A 19102-nucleotide genomic window follows, 5' to 3' on the forward strand; every position below is an offset into this window, starting at 1 on the left:
TTCAACGGGGGGTATGGCACTAGACTTCGACAAACACTAACTTTATTTGTTGGTTTCGTTCCCTTGATTTTTATTTAAGTTTTGGGACTCTCTTTTTGAAATCACAAATGCCCGAACATTGCATGGCCAGTGTGAAACGGCTGTTGGTTGAGAGTTTCACCTGCAAGAGTCAAGGACAAGCAACCACGAGATGGTCGGGCCGATCAACACTGAAATTTGACTAGTAGAGAAGTGGCTAGGCTCCTCAACGAGACTTCATAAGTTGGTGGGTGCTAGGAAATTAAACTATATGGGCAAAGTGGACACTTGGCAGCCTGGGAGCAATCTGCAAGGCACATCAGCAAGAGGGGGTGCCCAAAATCGATTGGGGGAAGAGGGAGGGCTGATTTGGCTCATAAGTGACTACTGCGTGTGTGAGTAGTGGGTGCAGGTGATCACTACTTTAATGGAACGCTTGCCTTCTCCTCTGACGTATGTACCACGATGATTTTACTCTCGTGCATCTCTCTCCCCTTTTCAATTGAATACATATTCGTGTTGCCCAGCTCAAGGGCTATTCATCTGTTATGTACAGTTGTGGGGATTTTATGCTCAATTGCCAAGGTACGAGCCTCTTGCATAGGTACCGAATGAGCTAATCACTGATTCAAAGCAGGTGCACATGCACGCGTCAAATCACTGAAGAACGGAGCCAACCTTTATATCCCGGCCGAGGGGCCTAAACCCTAAGAAGAAGCCAAAGCAGCAGAAGGAGTTTTACCAACTTGCAAAGTCTTGCCGAGTGGCCTATTTTTAAAGAGAAGTTCTCGCCAACTTATGGGACCCCGTCGGATGGGGCCCAAAGTGACCCGAGAAAAGGTCAGGCGCACGGATCAACTAGAGAAAGACAATGGCTTTCTCGGTTGGTAGTGCTCCTCCACCTGATTGGTTGCCAGGTCAGGGTTTCAGATGGTCCCCCAAGGACTGCAGTTCGATACTTGGGTTGTCAGGTTGGTTTGGACTTGTCTCCTGAGTAGCAGATTGCTCCCCTCCTCCTGTCTATCAGGAGGAAATTGTTACATTGGAGCTCCGCACGTCTTTCTCTGGCAGACAGAGTTGTAGTAGCCAACCAGGTGTTCTTGGCTACTATGTGGTACATCACATCTTGTTGGATCTTTTCGAGTTCCTGCATCAGCCAGGTAGAGAGGTTGATCAGGAATTTCCTTTGGTCAGGGCGCGACACTCAGATAGCCAAAGTAGCCTAGTAGGTCATCACTCTTCCTTGTTCTCAAGGGGGGTTGGGGATCATAGACCCAGCACAACAGAGCAGAGCACTTCTGTGAAGCTTGTTGTCAGAGGATTGCTTCCAGGGGAGGAGCCCTGGAAGGAGTTTTTGCTTCAGCCGCTTAGTGCTAGAGTGCCTTAGGCTGGAGGCCCTTGGAGACCTTTGACCAAATGGATTTTCACAGAGATCCGCGGAGTTGGCTTGAGCAGGAGAGTAGGGTGTGTCACCAGGAGGTGTATTTTTCCTGTTGCCTTTCGTAAATAAGTACTAGATATTTTTATTTAGTTTATTTTTACTTGTTTTCCCCGGAACCCTTGAAAAGGTGCAAGTGGACATTGCATGGCCAGTGTGAAACGGCTGCGGTCGAATAGGTTTCTCACAGCGAGAGTCTGGGTCGGTCAGTCTGGGACTGGTCGGGCCAGTTAGCACTGAATTCTGACGAGTATGGAAGCCTGTGCCCGCCAAACGAAATCTGGGCCACTCGGAAAGTCACTTACAACTTTATAAGTGAGTGGGAACTAGAGAATTAACTCAAAGGGGCAAACTAGACACTTGGCAGGAGGAGGTCAGTTTGCAGGACACCTTAGCTAGAGGAGGCGCCCAAGAGAGAGAGGGGGCTGATTTTTCACACAAAAGTGAGCTACAGTGTGTGTGTGAGTAGTGGGTGCAGGTCTACAGCTTTAATGGAGAGCTTGCCTTCTCCTCTGTCTCATATAGCGCGATGATTTGCTCTCGTGCATCTCTCTCCCCCCTTTGGCACATATGGTAATGCCCCACTAGTTGGGCTACTCAGTTGAACATGTACAGTTCTGGGGGTTTATGCGCGTTTGCCAAGGCAAGAGCCTTCTGAACATGAAGGGGATTAGCTAATTGCTAATCCCCCACAGGTACGCACAATTCCATCGCGAAAGATTGCGAGTTCGGAGAGTTTTCTCGCGTGAAAACTCGTCCAATTCACAGGGGAACTGTCCCGTTGCGTGCGGGAGCCCTTGGAACACGCGTAGGTGTGTTCGCTCCGCTAAAAACGATCCGAAACAGCGAATTACAGCCTGCTGTGTTTTTCTGCAGGTTTAGGGTTTCGTACCTAAACTGCAAGGGAACACCGGGGGAGCCTCGTGAGAGCCTTGGGATGCGTGTACAGGCTTTTGGGCACCCGGCAGTGAAAAACAGGGAATTACAGCCCGCTGAATTTCTGTGACAGCTCACCAGAAAGCTTCCAGATAGCAAGGGAATCCGTCCTAGACAGGTGTTTTTGACCTACAGGGGTTTTTGCGCCGTTATGTTGCCAAAATCAGGTCGAAAACCTGCGTTTTCAGCCCTCGCCAGGTTTGGACAGCTTTGTGAAAGCTTGTGCTAAGTGGTTGGATCGTCTATCTTAATTTGAATAAAGAAATACCGAAAGGGGCGCCAGTCTTTGGGGCCTACAGGGTGTCGGTCTCGTGTGCACAGTGACATTCTAGTCGTTTGACGCAACTGTGTTCTCTTCCCTTCTCAGTGCTCTGTGTAAAGTTAACAGGTAATTGAAATAGTACCGCCCTCTACGTTGTACAGGCCGGTTATATGGTTCCATCGACGGGATAGTCACTTTTTCTTCAAAAAGTGCAGCGTGGATTGTTGTGGGTGAAAGCAACACAGAGCTTGTCGATATGGCAGAGAAGATAGACCCAATTACCTGAAGAGGGATCTTCCTCACATGGCACGGAGAAAGTTCCTTCAACTCTTCAAGAAGAGGACAGGTTGTTTAGAACTCAACTGCGTTGCTGCATGGACATGTTTCAGCAGTTGGCTAACAACCCAAGGATGCAGGAGTTCTTACAGGCTCTGACACAGGGTTTTCAGCCTCCTACACAAGGCATGACTGAGCCGTTGCAGGAAAAGGAGATTTCCAATGCGCAGAGGACTCATGATGCTCGAGGGAAAGCCCATGTGGTTCAACAACTAGCGGTGTCCAATGATCCAAAGCAGCTTACTTTAGCTGGACAGGAACCGTTTGTGAATGGTCAAGGGAGTAATGAACACGCTATGCGTCAGACCCTTCCATTACCTAATACTTATCCTGGTTATTTTGGAGGTGGTTCAGTGTTTCAAGCTATGGTTGGACCTTCCACAGGTTATATGCCAGGGAATGTGTTCGGGACAATGCAAACAGGCATGGGTAACCCTATGTACGCGAACATGGGTGTCCAACCAGGTTTTCAAGGTGCCTATGGCCAGTTTCGAGTGCTTGGAACACAATTTGGTATGGCTGGTTTTTCGCAGCCATACGTACCAAATGCAGATACCACAGGTAAAACAGTTGATGCGAGTGCTGGAATGAACAATCATGGAGCACCACTGTTACAGGCACCTGTTTATGATAATGTGGCTCCTTTGAGTGAGCTGAAGGATTACAAGGAAGGTGGGCAGGGAGTGAAGTTTGAAACTTTCAGAGGAACTAAGGATCAATTGAAGGCTTTGACCTTCATACAACAGTTCGATGCAGCTTATGCTGGAGGAAACTTCACGGAATCTTCAAAGATACGCAAGGCTGCTACTTTCTTGAAAGGGAATGCGCTTCAATGGTGGACCGCATTGTTGAACCAGGGTCAAGCCCCAACAACGTGGGTCCAATTCAAACAGCTTTTTGCGCCTGCATGGTTGACAAACGCTTTTGAAGTGGATGTGATGACAGAATGGCACGAGTTGAATGCTAAACAGTGTGCGAATCTGGAAGAGTACAATAAACAGTTTTGGGCCGCACTGTTGCCAGTCACCTCTTACAGGTTTGTGCCATTGTCAGAACAGATGAGAAGTACTCTTGCGGATTGCCCAAGAAAATCGGGGACTACTGTACAAAGACTACTGTCATGAATATGTTTCAGTTGATAGAGAATGCAAGAGTGGCCAACAATCTGTCGAAGGGAGATTCCGATGGATTTAATAGCCACAAGAAAGGGTCCCAGGGCAAACAGTATTCAGCCAAGGGCAATGTTGCAGCAAAGCCTTCTGAGCCTCCCACAAAGAAGCCCTCCACTGAAGAAGGTGATACGTCCAAGAAGCAGTCTAAGTCTTCTTTGGGACGAGGACAAGGACAAAAAAGGCATTTCTCTGGCAAAACTTTTGAAGAACGGAAAGCTCTTAGGGAGGCCAAGAAATGCTACATTTGTGAACAGGAAGGACATTTTGCAAATGAATGCCCACAGAAGAAGTCACAGGATAAGGATGACAAGTCAGACCATAAAGGGAAGAAGCCAAAGCCAAGTTGAGGACTTGTTCCAGATTTGGTTGGAGACCAGCCAAACACAGATGCCACGGAGTTATGCAGAGCTTGGGGCAAAGTTAGAGACCAGATAGTGCTAGTTTTCTTTGATCCAGGAGCCTGTGCAAATTTCATATCACCAGAATTTTTATCAAAGTTGGGCATTCGTGCAGAGGAGATGGGTATGACAGGGGAAGCAGGTTTGGCATGCCCAGGTCATTCAGAGCCCGTTACTCCCATTTTGGGGAAGCTTTGTCTGCACATTCAGAGTTATGTGGATGCGGAAGAGTTTCATATTATGCCACTTGAGGGCTGTGATGTGTTACTGGGTATTCCATGGTGTTACAGGTTACATGCTATGGTGGATACTTACAACAAAAAGATTACCCTTGTACATAAGAGGAAAGACTCATGTCCTTGATGTAAAGCTTAAAGGCGAGTCTGTTCCAGTTGTTTCTGCTTTTGCTATTTCATCTGTAATAAAGAATCATCTTTCTGCGTACTTGATCTTTGCAAAAGAAGTACCTCAAGTTGTATCTAATTTGTCTACCTTAGATAAAGACAGGTCAACTTTTTTTGAGTGGTTTCAGTGATTGTTTTTAGGACTCTTTACCAGGGGAGTTACCTCCTGAGAGACCTGAGGATCATACTATAGATCGTGTGCCAGGTTCTAGTCCACCGAATAGACCACCATACAGGGTTAGTGTAGCCCAGCAGAAAGAGATTATGAGTCAGGTCAACGAGCTTTTAGAGAAGGGGCTGATTCAGCCCAGTTCATCCCCTTTTTGTTCGCCTGTACTCTTAGTGCAGAAGAAGGATGGTTCATGGCGTATGTGCATTGACTATCGCGCCTTGAATAAGAATACCATCAAGAACAGGTTCCCCATACCGAGGATAGATGACATTCTTGATCGGCTTGAGGGAGCGTCATTGTTTACAAGAATAGACCTAAAGAGTGGGTACCATCAGATACGCATTAGGCCAGAAGATGTCCATAAGATTACGTTCAGGACAACATTTGGTCTCTATGAGTTTCTTGTCATGCCATTTGGTCTCACAAATGCTCCTGCCACGTTTAATAGAATGATGGACATAATTTTTAGACCACATAGAAACGTCGTGGGTACCTTCTTTGATGACATGATTGTCTATTCGAAGTCTGAAGTGGAGCATAGGGATCACTTGACTGTAGTTTTCAATGAGTTACGTACGAACAGGCTACTCATTAATGCGAAGAAGAGTGAATTCTTTTTGCAAGAGATTCTCTTCCTTGGGCACATTGTTTCAAAGGATGGGGTACGCATGGATCCCGCTAAAGTGGAAGCAATTAGATCATGGCTAGACTTGAAGTCCGTACATGACATCCGAAGCTTTCTAGGCTTATGTTCCTACTACAGGAGGTTCATCCGAAATTTTGCTGAGATTGCTTCTCCACTCCATGCACTACAAGGAAAAGGAGTTACTTTCAAGTGGACAGCCACGGAAATTTTAGCGTTCAAACACTTGAAAGAGAAGTTGACTTCAGATCCGGTAATCATTTTGCCAGATCTTTCAAAACCTTTTGTGGTTCAGTGTGATGCATGTGGCCATAGTCTTGGCGCAGTTCTAATGCAGAATGGCCGAGTAGTCGCATATGAGAGCAAAATCCTTTTGAAGACTGAAAGAAACTTGCAAGTCTATGAGAAAGAATTGCTCGCAGTAATTCATGCTCTCACTAGTTGGAAACACTATCTGCTAGGGGCTGATTTTGTTGTCCAAACGGATCATCAAACCTTACGATATTTTCTCACACAGACGAAGTTGTCTGAGAAGCACATGCGATGGGCAAACATCTTGTCAATGTTCCATTTTCAGATTGTGCATGTGCAAGGGAAACAGAATGTGGTGGTTGATGCGTTGTCACGAAAGCCCCAAATTTCAGCAGTGTCAATTCCGTACCATTGTGAACTAGACGAAATGAAGACACAATATGCTGAAGATTGAGATTTTGCAAGGATCTATGACCAGCTTGTTGATGGGCAACATCATGAGCACTATATGCTTAAGAATGACTTTCTCATGATGCATGGAAAGTTATGCGTTACTAAACAATTACGGCCAAAGATTTTGATGGAAAGTCATGCTCCACCTTATGCTGGGCATCGTGGAATTGATGCGACAGTGAAAGGGGTTGAGGCATTCTTCTATTGGCCAACTTTACGTCAAGATGTTGACACATTTGTTTGATCATGCTTAGTATGCCAAAAAGTCAAATTTGACAAACAAAAGCAAGTGGGATTGTTGCAGCCATTGCCGATCCCTGATAGGCCATGGGAAAGCATAGCAATGGACTTTATCTTTGATCTTCCAAGAACACAAACAGGCAATGATGGGATTTGGACTATCATTTGTAGGTTCAGTAAGCAGGCCCATTTCATTCTTGTGAGGAAGAAGATAAAGCCCAGAACACATGGTCAAGATATTTATGAGCAATATCTTTAAATACCACGGGATGCCTCAGTCAATTGTCAGTGACAGGAATCCACGTATGACGAGTCTTTTTTGGAAGGCATTGTTTGAGAACATGGGCACTACGCTAAAGTTCTCTTCTTCGTTTCATCCGCAAACTGATGGACAGTCAGAAGAGGCAAATTCTACTGTTTTGGACCTGCTCAAATGTTATGTGTCAGAGCACAAGGCAACTTGGGAACACCATCTTCCATTGGTTGAATATGCTTACAATAGCACTGTGCATACTTCAACTGGCAAGGCACCATTTGAGATAGTGGAAGGAGGGAAGAAAGTCCCTCCCATTTTGCAGACTAAGGACAAGATTTTTGAGGCAGACAAGTATGTGCAAGATATGGATGAAACATACAGGAAGATAAAGATTGCTCTTGAGAAGACTCAGGCTAAGCAAAAGAAAGCTGTTGATCGTCACCGTCGTGAACTTGTATTTTCACTTGGTGATTGGGTGCTTTTGCGCTTTGAAAAGGCCAGGTTAAGGAAAAGGAAAGGCAAGGAACGCTTGTTTCCTAAGCTCAGTATGCGATATTATGGTCCTTTTCAGATTTCAGAAAAGATCAGCGATGTAGCTTACAGGTTAAAGCTACCAGAAGGCTGGAAAATACATAATGCTTTTCATGTCAGCCTTCTAAGACCCTTTGTCGGTGATGTGCCAGAGAATATGCTTGATGAGGAACAACCCGAAGTGGAAGAATTGGATGAAATCCTTGTTCCTGAACAGATATTGGTACATAAAGAAAGAAAGGTCAGAGGAAAGGTTGCAAGACGCTATTTGGTGAAGTTCAAGAACTATCCTTCGTTGGATGCCAAATGGATGGAAGAGTTTGAATTGGTTGATTCACCTTAGCTATTGCAATTGTATCTTGAAGCCTTTCAGATGGAACCCATAGTGACTTGATGTAGCCTTTTCTGGAGCAAGGCAAGAGCATGGTTCATGATGCTCAAGAGAGTAGTTAAGCAATTGTAGCTACTCTTTCCATACAGAATTTAGCTAGAGAAGTTTGTGCTTGAGAGTGCACTAGAAGACTTCTATGCTTGATATATGTGTCGTAGACAAGTTGGTGGGATTGTTTAATCGTCCAACGCTACATTTCCGGAAGCATGTATATCTTGGATTCCCATCATAGAATATATGTGATATCAGGAGATACTGCATGTATTATTGGCATGCAAGCGAGGTCGCTTGCAGTATTTCAAGGGTGGGGTGTGTCACCAGGAGGTGTATTTTTCCTGTTGCCTTTCGTAAATAAGTACTAGATATTTTTATTTAGTTTATTTTTACTTGTTTTCCCCGGAACCCTTGAAAAGGTGCAAGTGGACATTGCATGGCCAGTGTGAAACGGCTGCGGTCGAATAGGTTTCTCACAGCGGGAGTCTGGGTCGGTCAGTCTGGGACTGGTCGGGCCAGTTAGCACTGAATTCTGATGAGTATGGAAGCCTCTGCCCGCCAAACGAAATCTGGGCCACTCGAAAAGTCACTTACGACTTTATAAGTGAGTGGGAACTAGAGAATTAACTCAAAGGGGCAAACTGGACACTTGGCAGGAGGAGGTCAGTTTGTAGGACACCTCAGCTGGAGGAGGCGCCCAAGAGAGAGAGGGGGCTGATTTTTCACACAGAAGTGAGCTACAGTGTGTGTGTGAGTAGTGGGTGCAGGTCTACAGCTTTAATGGAAATCTTGCCTTCTCCTCTGTCTCATGTAGCGCGATGATTTGCTCTCGTGCATCTCTCTCTCCCCTTTGGCACATATGGTAATGCCCCACTAGTTGGGCTACTTAGTTGAACATGTACAGTTCTGGGGGTTTATGCGCGTTTGCCAAGGCAAGAGCCTTCTGAATAGGAACCGGATTAGCTAATTGCTAATCCCCCACAGGTACGCATAGTTCCATCGCGAAAGATTGCGAGTTCGGAGAGTTTTCTCGCGTGAAAACTCGTCCAATTCACAGGGAAACTGTCCCGTTGCGTGCGGGAGCCCTTGGAACACGCGTAGGCGTGTTCGCTCCGCTAAAACGATCCGAAACAGCGAATTACAGCCTGCTGTGTTTTTCTGCAGGTTTAGGGTTTCGTACCTAAACTGCAAGGGAACATCGGGGGAGCCTCGTGAGAGCCTTGGGATGCGTGTACAGGCTTTTGGGCACCCGGCAGTGAAAAACAGGGAATTACAGCCCGCTGAATTTCTGTGACAGCTCACCAGAAAGCTTCCAGATAGCAAGGGAATCCGTCCTAGACAGGTGTTTTTGACCTACAGGGGTTTTTGCGCCGTTATGTTGCCAAAATCAGGTCGAAAACCTGCGTTTTCAGCCCTCGCCAGGTTTGGACAGCTTTGTGAAAGCTTGTGCTAAGTGGTTGGATCGTCTATCTTAATTTGAATAAAGAAATACCGAAAGGGGCGCCAGTCTTTGGGGCCTACAGGGTGTCGGTCTCGTGTGCGTAGTGACATTCTAGTCGTTGGACGCAACTGTGTTCTCTTCCCTTCTCAGTGCTCTGTGTAAAGTTAACAGGTAATTGAAATAGTAGCGCCCTCTACGTTGTACGGGCCGGTTATAGAGGACCGTTTTTCTGTTAGTCTGCTTTGCTCCTAGGAGCAGTTGAGGAAAGGCATGGAGCAGCACTAACCTACTTGGACGGAGAAGCGTCTGCGACAATCCCTTGTTTGGAACCCCATGGTTAGTACTCGGAGAGGCCACTTGGTTGGTAGTAGGCCTCGTGTTTATTGGGGTCCCATGACAGAGGAGCCTGCACGCACCTTAGGTGACTGGCGACGGCTCTCAGGCTTGTCAGAGGAGCTTTAGAGCATCCCGGTATACAGGGCATGAGAGGGGTGCAGAGCATGTGTCAGGACATCACAGAGGCAGTACCAGTTGAGTGGCTCACACCTCTCGAGTCTGCAACGCCCAGATGGATGGGGGCCTTTACGCAACTGGAGGTCCTTATCGCAGTTTTTCAGAGACTGCACCCTCCCTGTTTTTGAGCTACAAGGTGAGGGTCGTTTACACCGAGTTTCAGTGGCAGAGTGCTGTTTTTAGAGGATCCGAGTTGTGGGAATCTGTGGGAGGACTTGTGTTATAGATCCTGACCCAATAGCTCTTGAGACTGGCCACTGGAGGCTGTGGGCTTGGGAGAGCTGTTCACTGCCACGAGTGCAGTGGGATCCTGGAGAGTGGTTTTGGCGGGGACCCTTTCGCCTCAGCCAACCATCCAGGTGTCCCTTTCTTTCAGTACACTGTTGGACTGGGACGTCACATACTGGCAACACGGAGAGGCTCGTCCTGTTGCAGCACCTCATTGGCAAGAGGAGGGTCTCACAGTTGAGTTCTTGTCAGCTTTTTGGGCGAGGTTGTGGGACGCCAGACAGCCGCGGTGAGTCACCTTGTTCCAGTGTCTGGGTGCACATAGAGCTACAGCAGTGGGGAGCTGGCTTGTACATAGTGGTCTCTTGGTAGCATGCGTAGCTTGTGGCCATCCTGTGGAGAGTCAGCGTCACTGTCTTTGGGACTGTCCTATGGCAGAATAGGTTTGGCTTCGTGTCCTTAGGCTGATGCCAGCCTTTTCCACAGCACAACAGTACACTTGGGGGGCAGTTGCTTGGTCCACTCTCACGGGCCGGACACTACAGTTTCAGCTATGCTCCACCAACAGGATGATAGTGTTCCAGGGTGGCCGACCTACACTCCAGCCTGCTACAGAGCTTGCTTCATAGGGGTGGTGCAGCGAGAGAGAGGAGTGTTGGGAGCTCATCTGCGGCTTGACACTCTGGTTCATCTGGCGGGCCCGTTGCATCCGCATCTTCGAGACTCGGCTTGTACCACCAGCAGAGACAGTTCGAGATCTTTGTCTAGAGCTGATCTATACTCTCAGGGGACAGTTCGAGAGACTCCAGGGCAACTCCGACTGCATGCGGGAGCGTAGAGAGGCTTCCCTTCGACTCTGGCGCCCTGGGCCTTTCTTCACCATGGTCCAGGGTGGGCTCAGATGGCACTACCGTCCACCTGTGTGGCTTTTCCTTCCTCCCATCTCTTGATTTAGCCTTATTGCACATATACTGTTTTTTCATTGGGAGAGTCTCCCCTTATGATTGCTGTAGCCCTCTCTAGTGGAGGTGTTTGTAGCCCTATGGGCAGTTTCATTAGTTAATAGAAGGATCTTTTTCTCGGAATAAAAAAGTTTACTTCTTTTGGGGGCTCTGAGTTTAGCATCCTTTTGTAAGAATAAATAAGCCCAAGGGGCCTCACTTCTCAGGGCATCTGGGTGCAGAGTCTGAGAGCGAGCACCCGCGGGAGTTGTACTTTGATCAAGCATTAATATAAAAGAAATACTGAAAGGGACGCTGAGTCTGAGAGCGAGCACCCGCGGGAGTTGTACTTTGATCAAGCATTAATATAAAAGAAATACCGAAAGGGGCGCCAGTCTTTGGGGCCAATACCTCTGGGCACGGAATTATGCCGGGGCTGTGTCGACTCTCTCTTTCTCTCTCTCTCTACAAAATTTCAGTGATTATGAAGTTTCTGTCGTGTGTTGCTATTCATTTTCTCGCTTGGAGTGTCCAAGCCTGTGAGAGAGAGAGAGAGAGAGAGAGAGAGAGAGAGAGAGAATTCAGCATCACCATGAAACTTTTCAGTCTAATATTGGAGTAGAGTGAAAAGTGGGACCAAAACGTGCATCTATAGATTCTGAAAGGTCCTAAAACCTCAAACTATTGTAACTTCATGTAAGTGAAACGGAACGTGATCAGGGAAACGTTTCAAGGCTCAGAACGTCTCACTTGTCGAGACTCGCCTAAACGCGTTTCCTGGTGACCGTGAGATTCAAGAGAAAACTCAGGTTTAGAGAGGGAATCAGCACTCCAGAGAGAGGATAGAGAATCTACAGAGAAAATGCGCAGCACATGAGAATTTTTACCGTGACTCAGAATTTGGCATGACCACCTTGCTAGACAGGGTTTTTTGTGATGATTTGCCTTATTGTAGTAATAGTAGAAGCCCTGACCTGAAAATCCATCAGAGATGTTGTAGATGGTGGCTATGGTCAAGTGGCTTGTCTGATATGTGTCCGTGAAGTGGTCCAGGTAGCGGGAGATCCTTCCACATTCCCTTCAGTACTAAAACACATTAATCATTTGAATCAAAGAGCAAGTTAATGCATGGCTCATATTATAAATGCTACTAGAGGTTTACATTATATAAGGTGTAGTCACTGCAGCAGCAAATCAAAGGTGTGAAGAGAGAAGTAAGGATTATCGCCCATTGAAATGGAAGCCTGTTAAGAGATTCTTAAGGGTGTGAAAACTGCAGGTGAGTTTACAAATATTTATGCACAAATTTGAGCTGAGGTGAACATGAAGCATTATTAAATGGAGTATGTACAGAGCTGGCGTCATCATCCTGGGTATTTTAAAAATCTTTTGTCGTACCTTGGCTTTGTAAGAAGACCTTGCTATGATATATGAACTCAATCATGCGACTGTGCTAGGTAGCCGGCACATTTGGTAAATTCTTTAAGCTGCCTTTGGCATGTATGGCCCAAGTGCCTATCTGTTGTATTATGCAGTCACGGATTAAGGCTTCCTCTGCATGCTTTTGTAGTTTATTCACTCATTTTTGGTGTAAAAAGGGTTCTTTCATTCCGCTGTACTTAGTCTATGCTGCCTAATTTTCTACAACGTGATATTTGTAGGTTAGTGTGGTGAATAACATCAATTCTCGTGTTGGCAACACGTCTCTCGGAGAAGAGGAACATGTCCTTTATGGAAGCTCGACAATCACAGAATGTTTAAATGGGCTCGTATTTGAGATATCAGCGAACTCTTTTTTTCAAACTAATCCTCGTCAGGTTCTCCATGTGGCTCTTTTGCAACGTCAGCTTGTTTTTTCTATTAGTTACATCAGAATAATTCTCTTGAAGCAGTTGTTCTATTGATTTCTTTCACGAAAAGGTTGTTAACGCTGAATATTTCTTGTTTCCTAGTAACAGGCAGAGGTTCTGTATGAACTTGTAGAAGCTGCAGCATCTTTGGAAGGGAAAAGTGAAGAAATAATACTAGATCTGTTTTGTGGTACTGGGACAATTGGTCTCACTTTGGCTAGAAGGTCAGTTTAATGTCTGTCTTCAGCACTGTCTCTTTCTTCCACTCGAGCGAACCCAAGAAAGGAACACTGAGGCATGAGGGCTCATGTCTTTTTCCGGCATGAGCACACCATATTTTCAACATTTGCTAGGGTTCTGAATCCTGTCTGCAAGGAGTTCTCAGTATGGTGGTGATGATGCAAATAGCTTTGTCAAAGAATGATTGTTTTACCCAAACTTTTGAGCTCGTCTTTCTGGGCTTGCACATAATAAGTCAGTTTAATGTCTGTCTTCTGCACTTTCTCTTTCTTCCACTCGAGGAAATCCAAGAAAGGAACACCGAGGCATAAGGGCTCAAGACTTTTTCCGGTGAAATTGAGCACAGCTTATTTTCAACATTTTCTAGGGGTGTTAATCCTGTCTGGAAGGACTTCTCAGTATGGTGGTGATGATGCAAATAGTTTTGTCAAAGAACCCAGTCGTCTTACCCAAACTTTTTAGCTTGTCTTTCAGGGCTTGCACTTAATCCGAATCAAATCACAGCTGTAGCTAATACTTCTAAGACCTGAGCCTTGCTTTTACAATTTTGTGTTCAAGAGGTTACATTCTCAACAACTCTTTAGAAACCTGTACCAAGGCGTTTGCAAGGTCATGCAAAATGAGATGCGCACTGTTTATGAGCAAATAAGTTGTTTCTTTTAAGAATACGAAGCCTAGCTGCAAAGTCCAGGTCGTTTCTGCAAGGAAATTCCTTGTACCTTTTTTACTTCCACCTCGGCTCTGAAGTCCAGAGTGCTTTGCATGGACCTTTTCCGTTGTTGAGTCTTTGTTGAAACTGTATATTTCTGAAAAGCTTCAGGTTTGCTGGCATTGTTGGGCTTAGGGTGACATCCAGTGACTAGAATGTAGGACCTTGAGGTCTTTTTTATTAATAAGCGATCTGCGTTGTTTTCTCTTGTGTGTGTGGATGTGACTTTTCTCATTTCTGTCTGTCTTGAGTGTCAAGGACTGTTTCATTTCTCCTGTATTAATTGCAGGGTAAAGCATGTTTATGGCTTTGAGGTTGTTCCAGAGGCTGTTGCTGATGCACAGAGAAATGCATCAAGAAATGACATAACCAATGCTACCTTCATACAAGGGGACTTGAACAAGATTCACAAAAGTTTTGGAGATCAATTTCCCAAACCTGATATTGTCATCGTTGGTAAGATTTATGAAGATGTTGAATGCACTTGTCATAATTTTTTACTTTCTTTATCCATGTGTCCACTACCATCCTTGGATTAAGATGATGGGTTAGGAGATGCAAAGAAATTGTGTGACCATGCAAGAGTAAGGAACTAAGTGTCCAGGTTCTCTAGGATGCTGTGAGCTTTATTTGTCTCCAGAGTCTAGTGTGCTCCTTGACAGGCTCCATTTAGCCTCTTCTCAGGTAGTTTAGGTACCCAAGGCTACTCAAGACATCCCAATTCTATATTTTTCGGCGTGAAAAAGGATCGGCGTGAAAAAGGATCCTTCTATTAGGTTTTTGAAAATGCCTGTCCCCATACATCGTACAATAAAAAAGAGGGGAGAGACTCTCCCAAGATAAACATTAGATATACAATGGCTAGATCACAAAATGGGAGGAGGGAGCAGCCACACAGGTTGCCGACAATGTGTCACGAGATGGGCACCACGTGCGAATGGAAAAGAACAGACTGAACAGACTTTTAGCAATTCAACAACAACTCAATTGAGAGAGAGAGAGAGAGAGAGAGAGAGAGAGAGAGAGAGAGAGAGAGAGAGAGAGAGAGAGAGAGAGAGAGAGAGAGCACACGCGACACGGAATGGCGGAATTCCACCCCAGAGAGTATTGGCCCGAACCTTGGCGCCCCTTTTGGTTCTTCTTTATATTACTTGAACTCAGTACAATGCCGATACTCGCGCTCACCTTCACCCAAAAGAGTGCCAGAGAATGAGCCCTCTGCACGTATTTAAAGGCCCTTGGCCTATGAAAAGCAGTTTACATGAAAAGCTATCAACTCAAAAGCATCTGGTCCAAAAGCTGTTAGCGCGTTTTGCGGAAATCCGTATGGTTGCCACGTGGCATGTCAGCACGAATTGTGGGACTGTGTACAGTATGCCACGTCAGCATGTCAATGCGTTTTGCGGGAGTTCCGTACAACAGCCACGTCATCATCTTCTACGTTTTGTGTGTGTTGGCCCTGCCTTAATTTTAGTGCCTTTAGGTCCCTTGGGCCCCATCGGATGGGGCCTCATAAGTTGGTAGGACTTCTTCTTCTTCTGCTGCTTCGTCTTAGGGTTTAGGCCCCTTGGCCGGGATCTAAAGGTTGGTTCCATTCTTCAGTGAGTTGACACGTCAACAGTTTGTGACATAATGCCATTGAATGACCTCGCCCACCGTGAAGAAAGGCTGTGGCTGCCACAGCTCTATGGAAGCTTGGTGCTGTCTTTCTGCATTGTGAGAGCTGCCCTGAATCCTGTCGTATTGGCCTCACATCGTGTGTATGAGATCCAACCAAAAAGCACGCACTGTCACTGTTGAACGCTCAGGTCTGCCCTCAAAAATTCTAAAGCAGCGGGCCTGCCATACAAACCACTGGCCAAGGCTACTGATCAACTCCCATCTGATTCTCTGAGGTTTCTCTTCTATGTCCATGTTGTTACCGAGAAGTCAGGCATCAGGCACTACTGAGGTCGACCTGCCACATGCTGAATCCCAAGGCTGTCATGCTGTGTCTCATACCCAAGGGTTGGCCCCGAACATGCTGACCATGCAACTGCCCCGCAAGAGAAAGCAGAGTTACCCGCAATGCGGAACGGGAACGGTGACGGGGCGACAAGCCTCCCTGCGGAACGGGGAACGGCAAGGGGTCCGAAACGGGAACGGCGTGCAACGGGAGACATAAAAAACACCCAAACAATGCAATTTTAGCGTTGTGTGTTTGAATACAAGAGCTTGAGAGCTTGAGGGTATAGCTTGAGAGCAAGGGGGAGAGAGAGCCTTGAGTCTTGTTGCAATTGTGAAGGAAAGGGGTGAGGAAGGAGCATTTTATAAGGTTTCCAAGAAACACAAACCCCCAAAATTTGCCCGATTGTGACCATTGGAGCTTGGAAAAATCTGCCCGTTTTTTGCCGCTACCGTCGTTCCGATTCAAATGTTTCGGTACTAGCCTGTCATCCGGAACTCCCTGCCGTTCCGGGACGTTCCCTACAACTTTGACCGGCCGAAATGCCGTTCTGGCGTTCCAGACCGGTGGGAACACGTTCCCTGGTAACTATGGTGGAAAGTCATGTCTCGCAAGAGGGATCCCATCACTCGGAAGTACCCTAAGACAAATCTATTGGGCTTGAGGGCATTCCCAAAAGCAGCGTCTCTGAGTCTCTTGAGGATGTCCACACCTAGAGCAACCTGCAGGGTCCCCACCATCTGCAAGCCAGACCCCTAGAGCAACCTGCAGGGTCCCCACCATCTGCAAGCCAGACCCCTATTGCAATCCCTATGTGCGCGACCAACCACTAAAAATAGGTAAATGTGCTAAGTGTCACAAAGTGATGATGTGGCGGACAACAGAAATCCTAAAATTCCTACAAACCCTAATTTTTGCCAAAAACCCTAATATCCGGAAATCGCGGAGGCTGAAAAAAATAAAAATATTAAAAAATGATGAGCGACGTGAATTTCGCTTTTGAAGAGAATGCTTTTTTTTAACAAAAAAAAGGAGAACTTGAGAGAGAGGAGCTTTTGAGCTCTTATGCTTTTTATTTTAAAAGCTTTTGGGGCTCTGCTTTTGGGCATCCCTTGTACCTTTAAATACGTGGTGAGGGCTTTACTTCTCAGAGCAGCTGGACGCAGAGCTTGAGAGTGAAACCCTAACCACTCTCTTGTACTTTGATGATTGATTAATACAAAAAGAAATACCGAAAGGGGCGCCACTCTTTGAGGCCAATATCTGTAGGCATGGAACTCCGTCGGGCCAGTGCAAATCTATTGTGATCTGTGAATTGTTTTGAAGTGGTTATTTGGTGCTGTCGCGATTGATTCTTGACTTGGAGTGTCCAAGTCTGTTCCAGTGGTATCAGAGCACGGCCGATTTCTCTTCTACGGGAGATTCGATCCCCGAATTTTTTTCCGCGGCACCTATGGCTTTAGGCAATGATCAGTCGACTCCCTCTGCATCTGGAGATGCGGGCAGGGATCACAACGAAGATTCCGGCACGGAGTATGGCCCGCCTAGGCCTACTCCAGCGGAGCAGCGAGAGATGGAGCGTCGAAAATTGATTGATGATGCAACAAAGCTGATGCTCAATTTTGCCAAGGACCCGAAGATGGCAAAATATATGAACCAGACCTCTTTGGAAGAGGTACAGACAGAGTGGCAGAGAACCACAACACCACTCCCGAAACCCGCTCTCAAGAAATCTTCTGCCTCCAAGAAATATACGGAGAAGGAACTGGAGAACGTGGTTGATGCACGGATTGCTTAGCTTTTCTACTTGCAAAAGAAGGACAAAAAGCACGGCAAGAAGCAGAAGAAAGGCACTGACTTCCCGGGATATTTGGGTCGTCGGTCGACATTCGACAAGGCAAAGAAACTGAAGAAGCGCGTCAAGTTTGAAGGCCTACCCAGTTCTTCTTCTTCTTCTTCTTCTTCTGACAGCTCTTCTAGCTCTTCAGACTCGAGCGAAGAAGACAGGAAAAGCAAAAAGCGAAGCAAGAAACAGCGCTTCGGAAAGGGCAAGAAAAAGGCAAAGAAGTCTAAGTCTCGCCCAGTGAGTGACACTTCTACAGAGGACTTGTCTACAGACAGTTCAGACTCTGACAACGAGAACTTTTATGCGAACAAGAAGAATCTTTACAAAGCCAACCAGTATAACTTTCACGAAGATAAAAGCAAGAAAGTCCGAGAGTTTAAGGAAGGTGGCCAAGCACTTAAGTTTGATACTTTTTCGGGATACTCCGATGCTTCGAAGGCTTTGTCTTTTATACAACAGTTTGACATCGCTTTCGTGGGAGGACGCTATTCAGAGCACTCCAAGATTCAGAGAGCTGCCTCTTATTTTAAGGGGAATGCTCGTACTTGGTGGTCCACGCTTCTCTTAAGCAAGACTATGCCGGTTACATGGCTGAAATTCAAGAGGCTTTTTATTTCTTCTTGGTTGACTCAAGAGTTTGAGCGAGATATATGAGCTGCTTGGAACCATCTCCGGATGACCAAGAGCGATACAGTGAATTCTTACTGTGAAAGATTCTGGAGCTCTGTTCTACCCGCCTCTTCATTCAAGAAGATCTATTTCAGAGAACAGATTGAGCGGTTTACCTTCGGTCTACCTACAGAGATCCGAGACCACTGCTTGGAACAGAAGTCAGCTTCTATTCAGGAGTCGATGAGTCATGCGAAGCGGGGCTTTGCCATTCACTCTGGCAGTCTGACCTACCCCACAGATGAGGCCATGACACAACGGGCCGAACAAATTTCTGGGAATGGAAGTAGAAATAAAAAGATCAACCCAGAGAAAAAGGATGCACGACCCAAGCTTACTCCTGAGGAGAGAGCTCGCTTCATCAGAGAGGGGAAGTGCTTTGGATGCGGGGAACATGGACATATCTCCGCGAAGTGCCCTAAAAAGGCACAGAAAGAACAGAATGATAAAGACGACGACAGGCCTGAGAGTTCGAGAGCTGCTGAGGAACATGGCAGAAAAGGCAGATAGAAAAGCAGAACTGGTACCACATGGCGTGGGACCTGTACCGAATCTAATGAATGAAAGTACAAACTTTGCCGCTTTTGGGGCAAAGTGAAGGATCAGGAAGCTCTTTTGAAGGAGCCAAGGCCAACTTCTTTTCACTTGGAATTGGCGGCTCGATTTGGAATTACGCCCGACAGACTGACACCACAGGCGGAGGTAGTTCGACTGGCACCCGGATGGGATGTTGCCATTACACCGAGCATTGACAAACTTTGTTTGCAATGACAAGGGTGTTCAGGGTACGCGGGGACGTTCTACTCAGGATCCTTTGGTACCAC

At 46.4% G+C, this 19102-nt stretch overlaps 1 protein-coding gene across 5 annotated transcripts in view; it reads left to right on the forward strand.

Annotated features, from left to right (window-relative positions):
- The window catches only part of LOC147443690 (RNA methyltransferase family protein), a 126484-nt gene that overhangs the window by 89132 nt on the left and 18250 nt on the right, over positions 1-19102 (forward strand). For all 5 annotated transcript variants that reach the window (XM_086526494.1, XM_086526496.1, XM_086526495.1 and 2 more), the window contains exons 6-8: positions 12681-12836; positions 12978-13093; positions 14108-14274. In XM_086526494.1, coding sequence (XP_086382620.1) covers positions 12681-12836; positions 12978-13093; positions 14108-14274 — 439 coding nt within the window. The remainder of the gene's footprint in view (positions 1-12680; positions 12837-12977; positions 13094-14107; positions 14275-19102) is intronic.

This window comes from Adiantum capillus-veneris, chromosome 13 (genome assembly GCF_014529385.1).
Source record: "Adiantum capillus-veneris isolate H3 chromosome 13, ASM1452938v2, whole genome shotgun sequence".
NCBI classification, from domain to species: Eukaryota; Viridiplantae; Streptophyta; class Polypodiopsida; order Polypodiales; family Pteridaceae; genus Adiantum; species Adiantum capillus-veneris.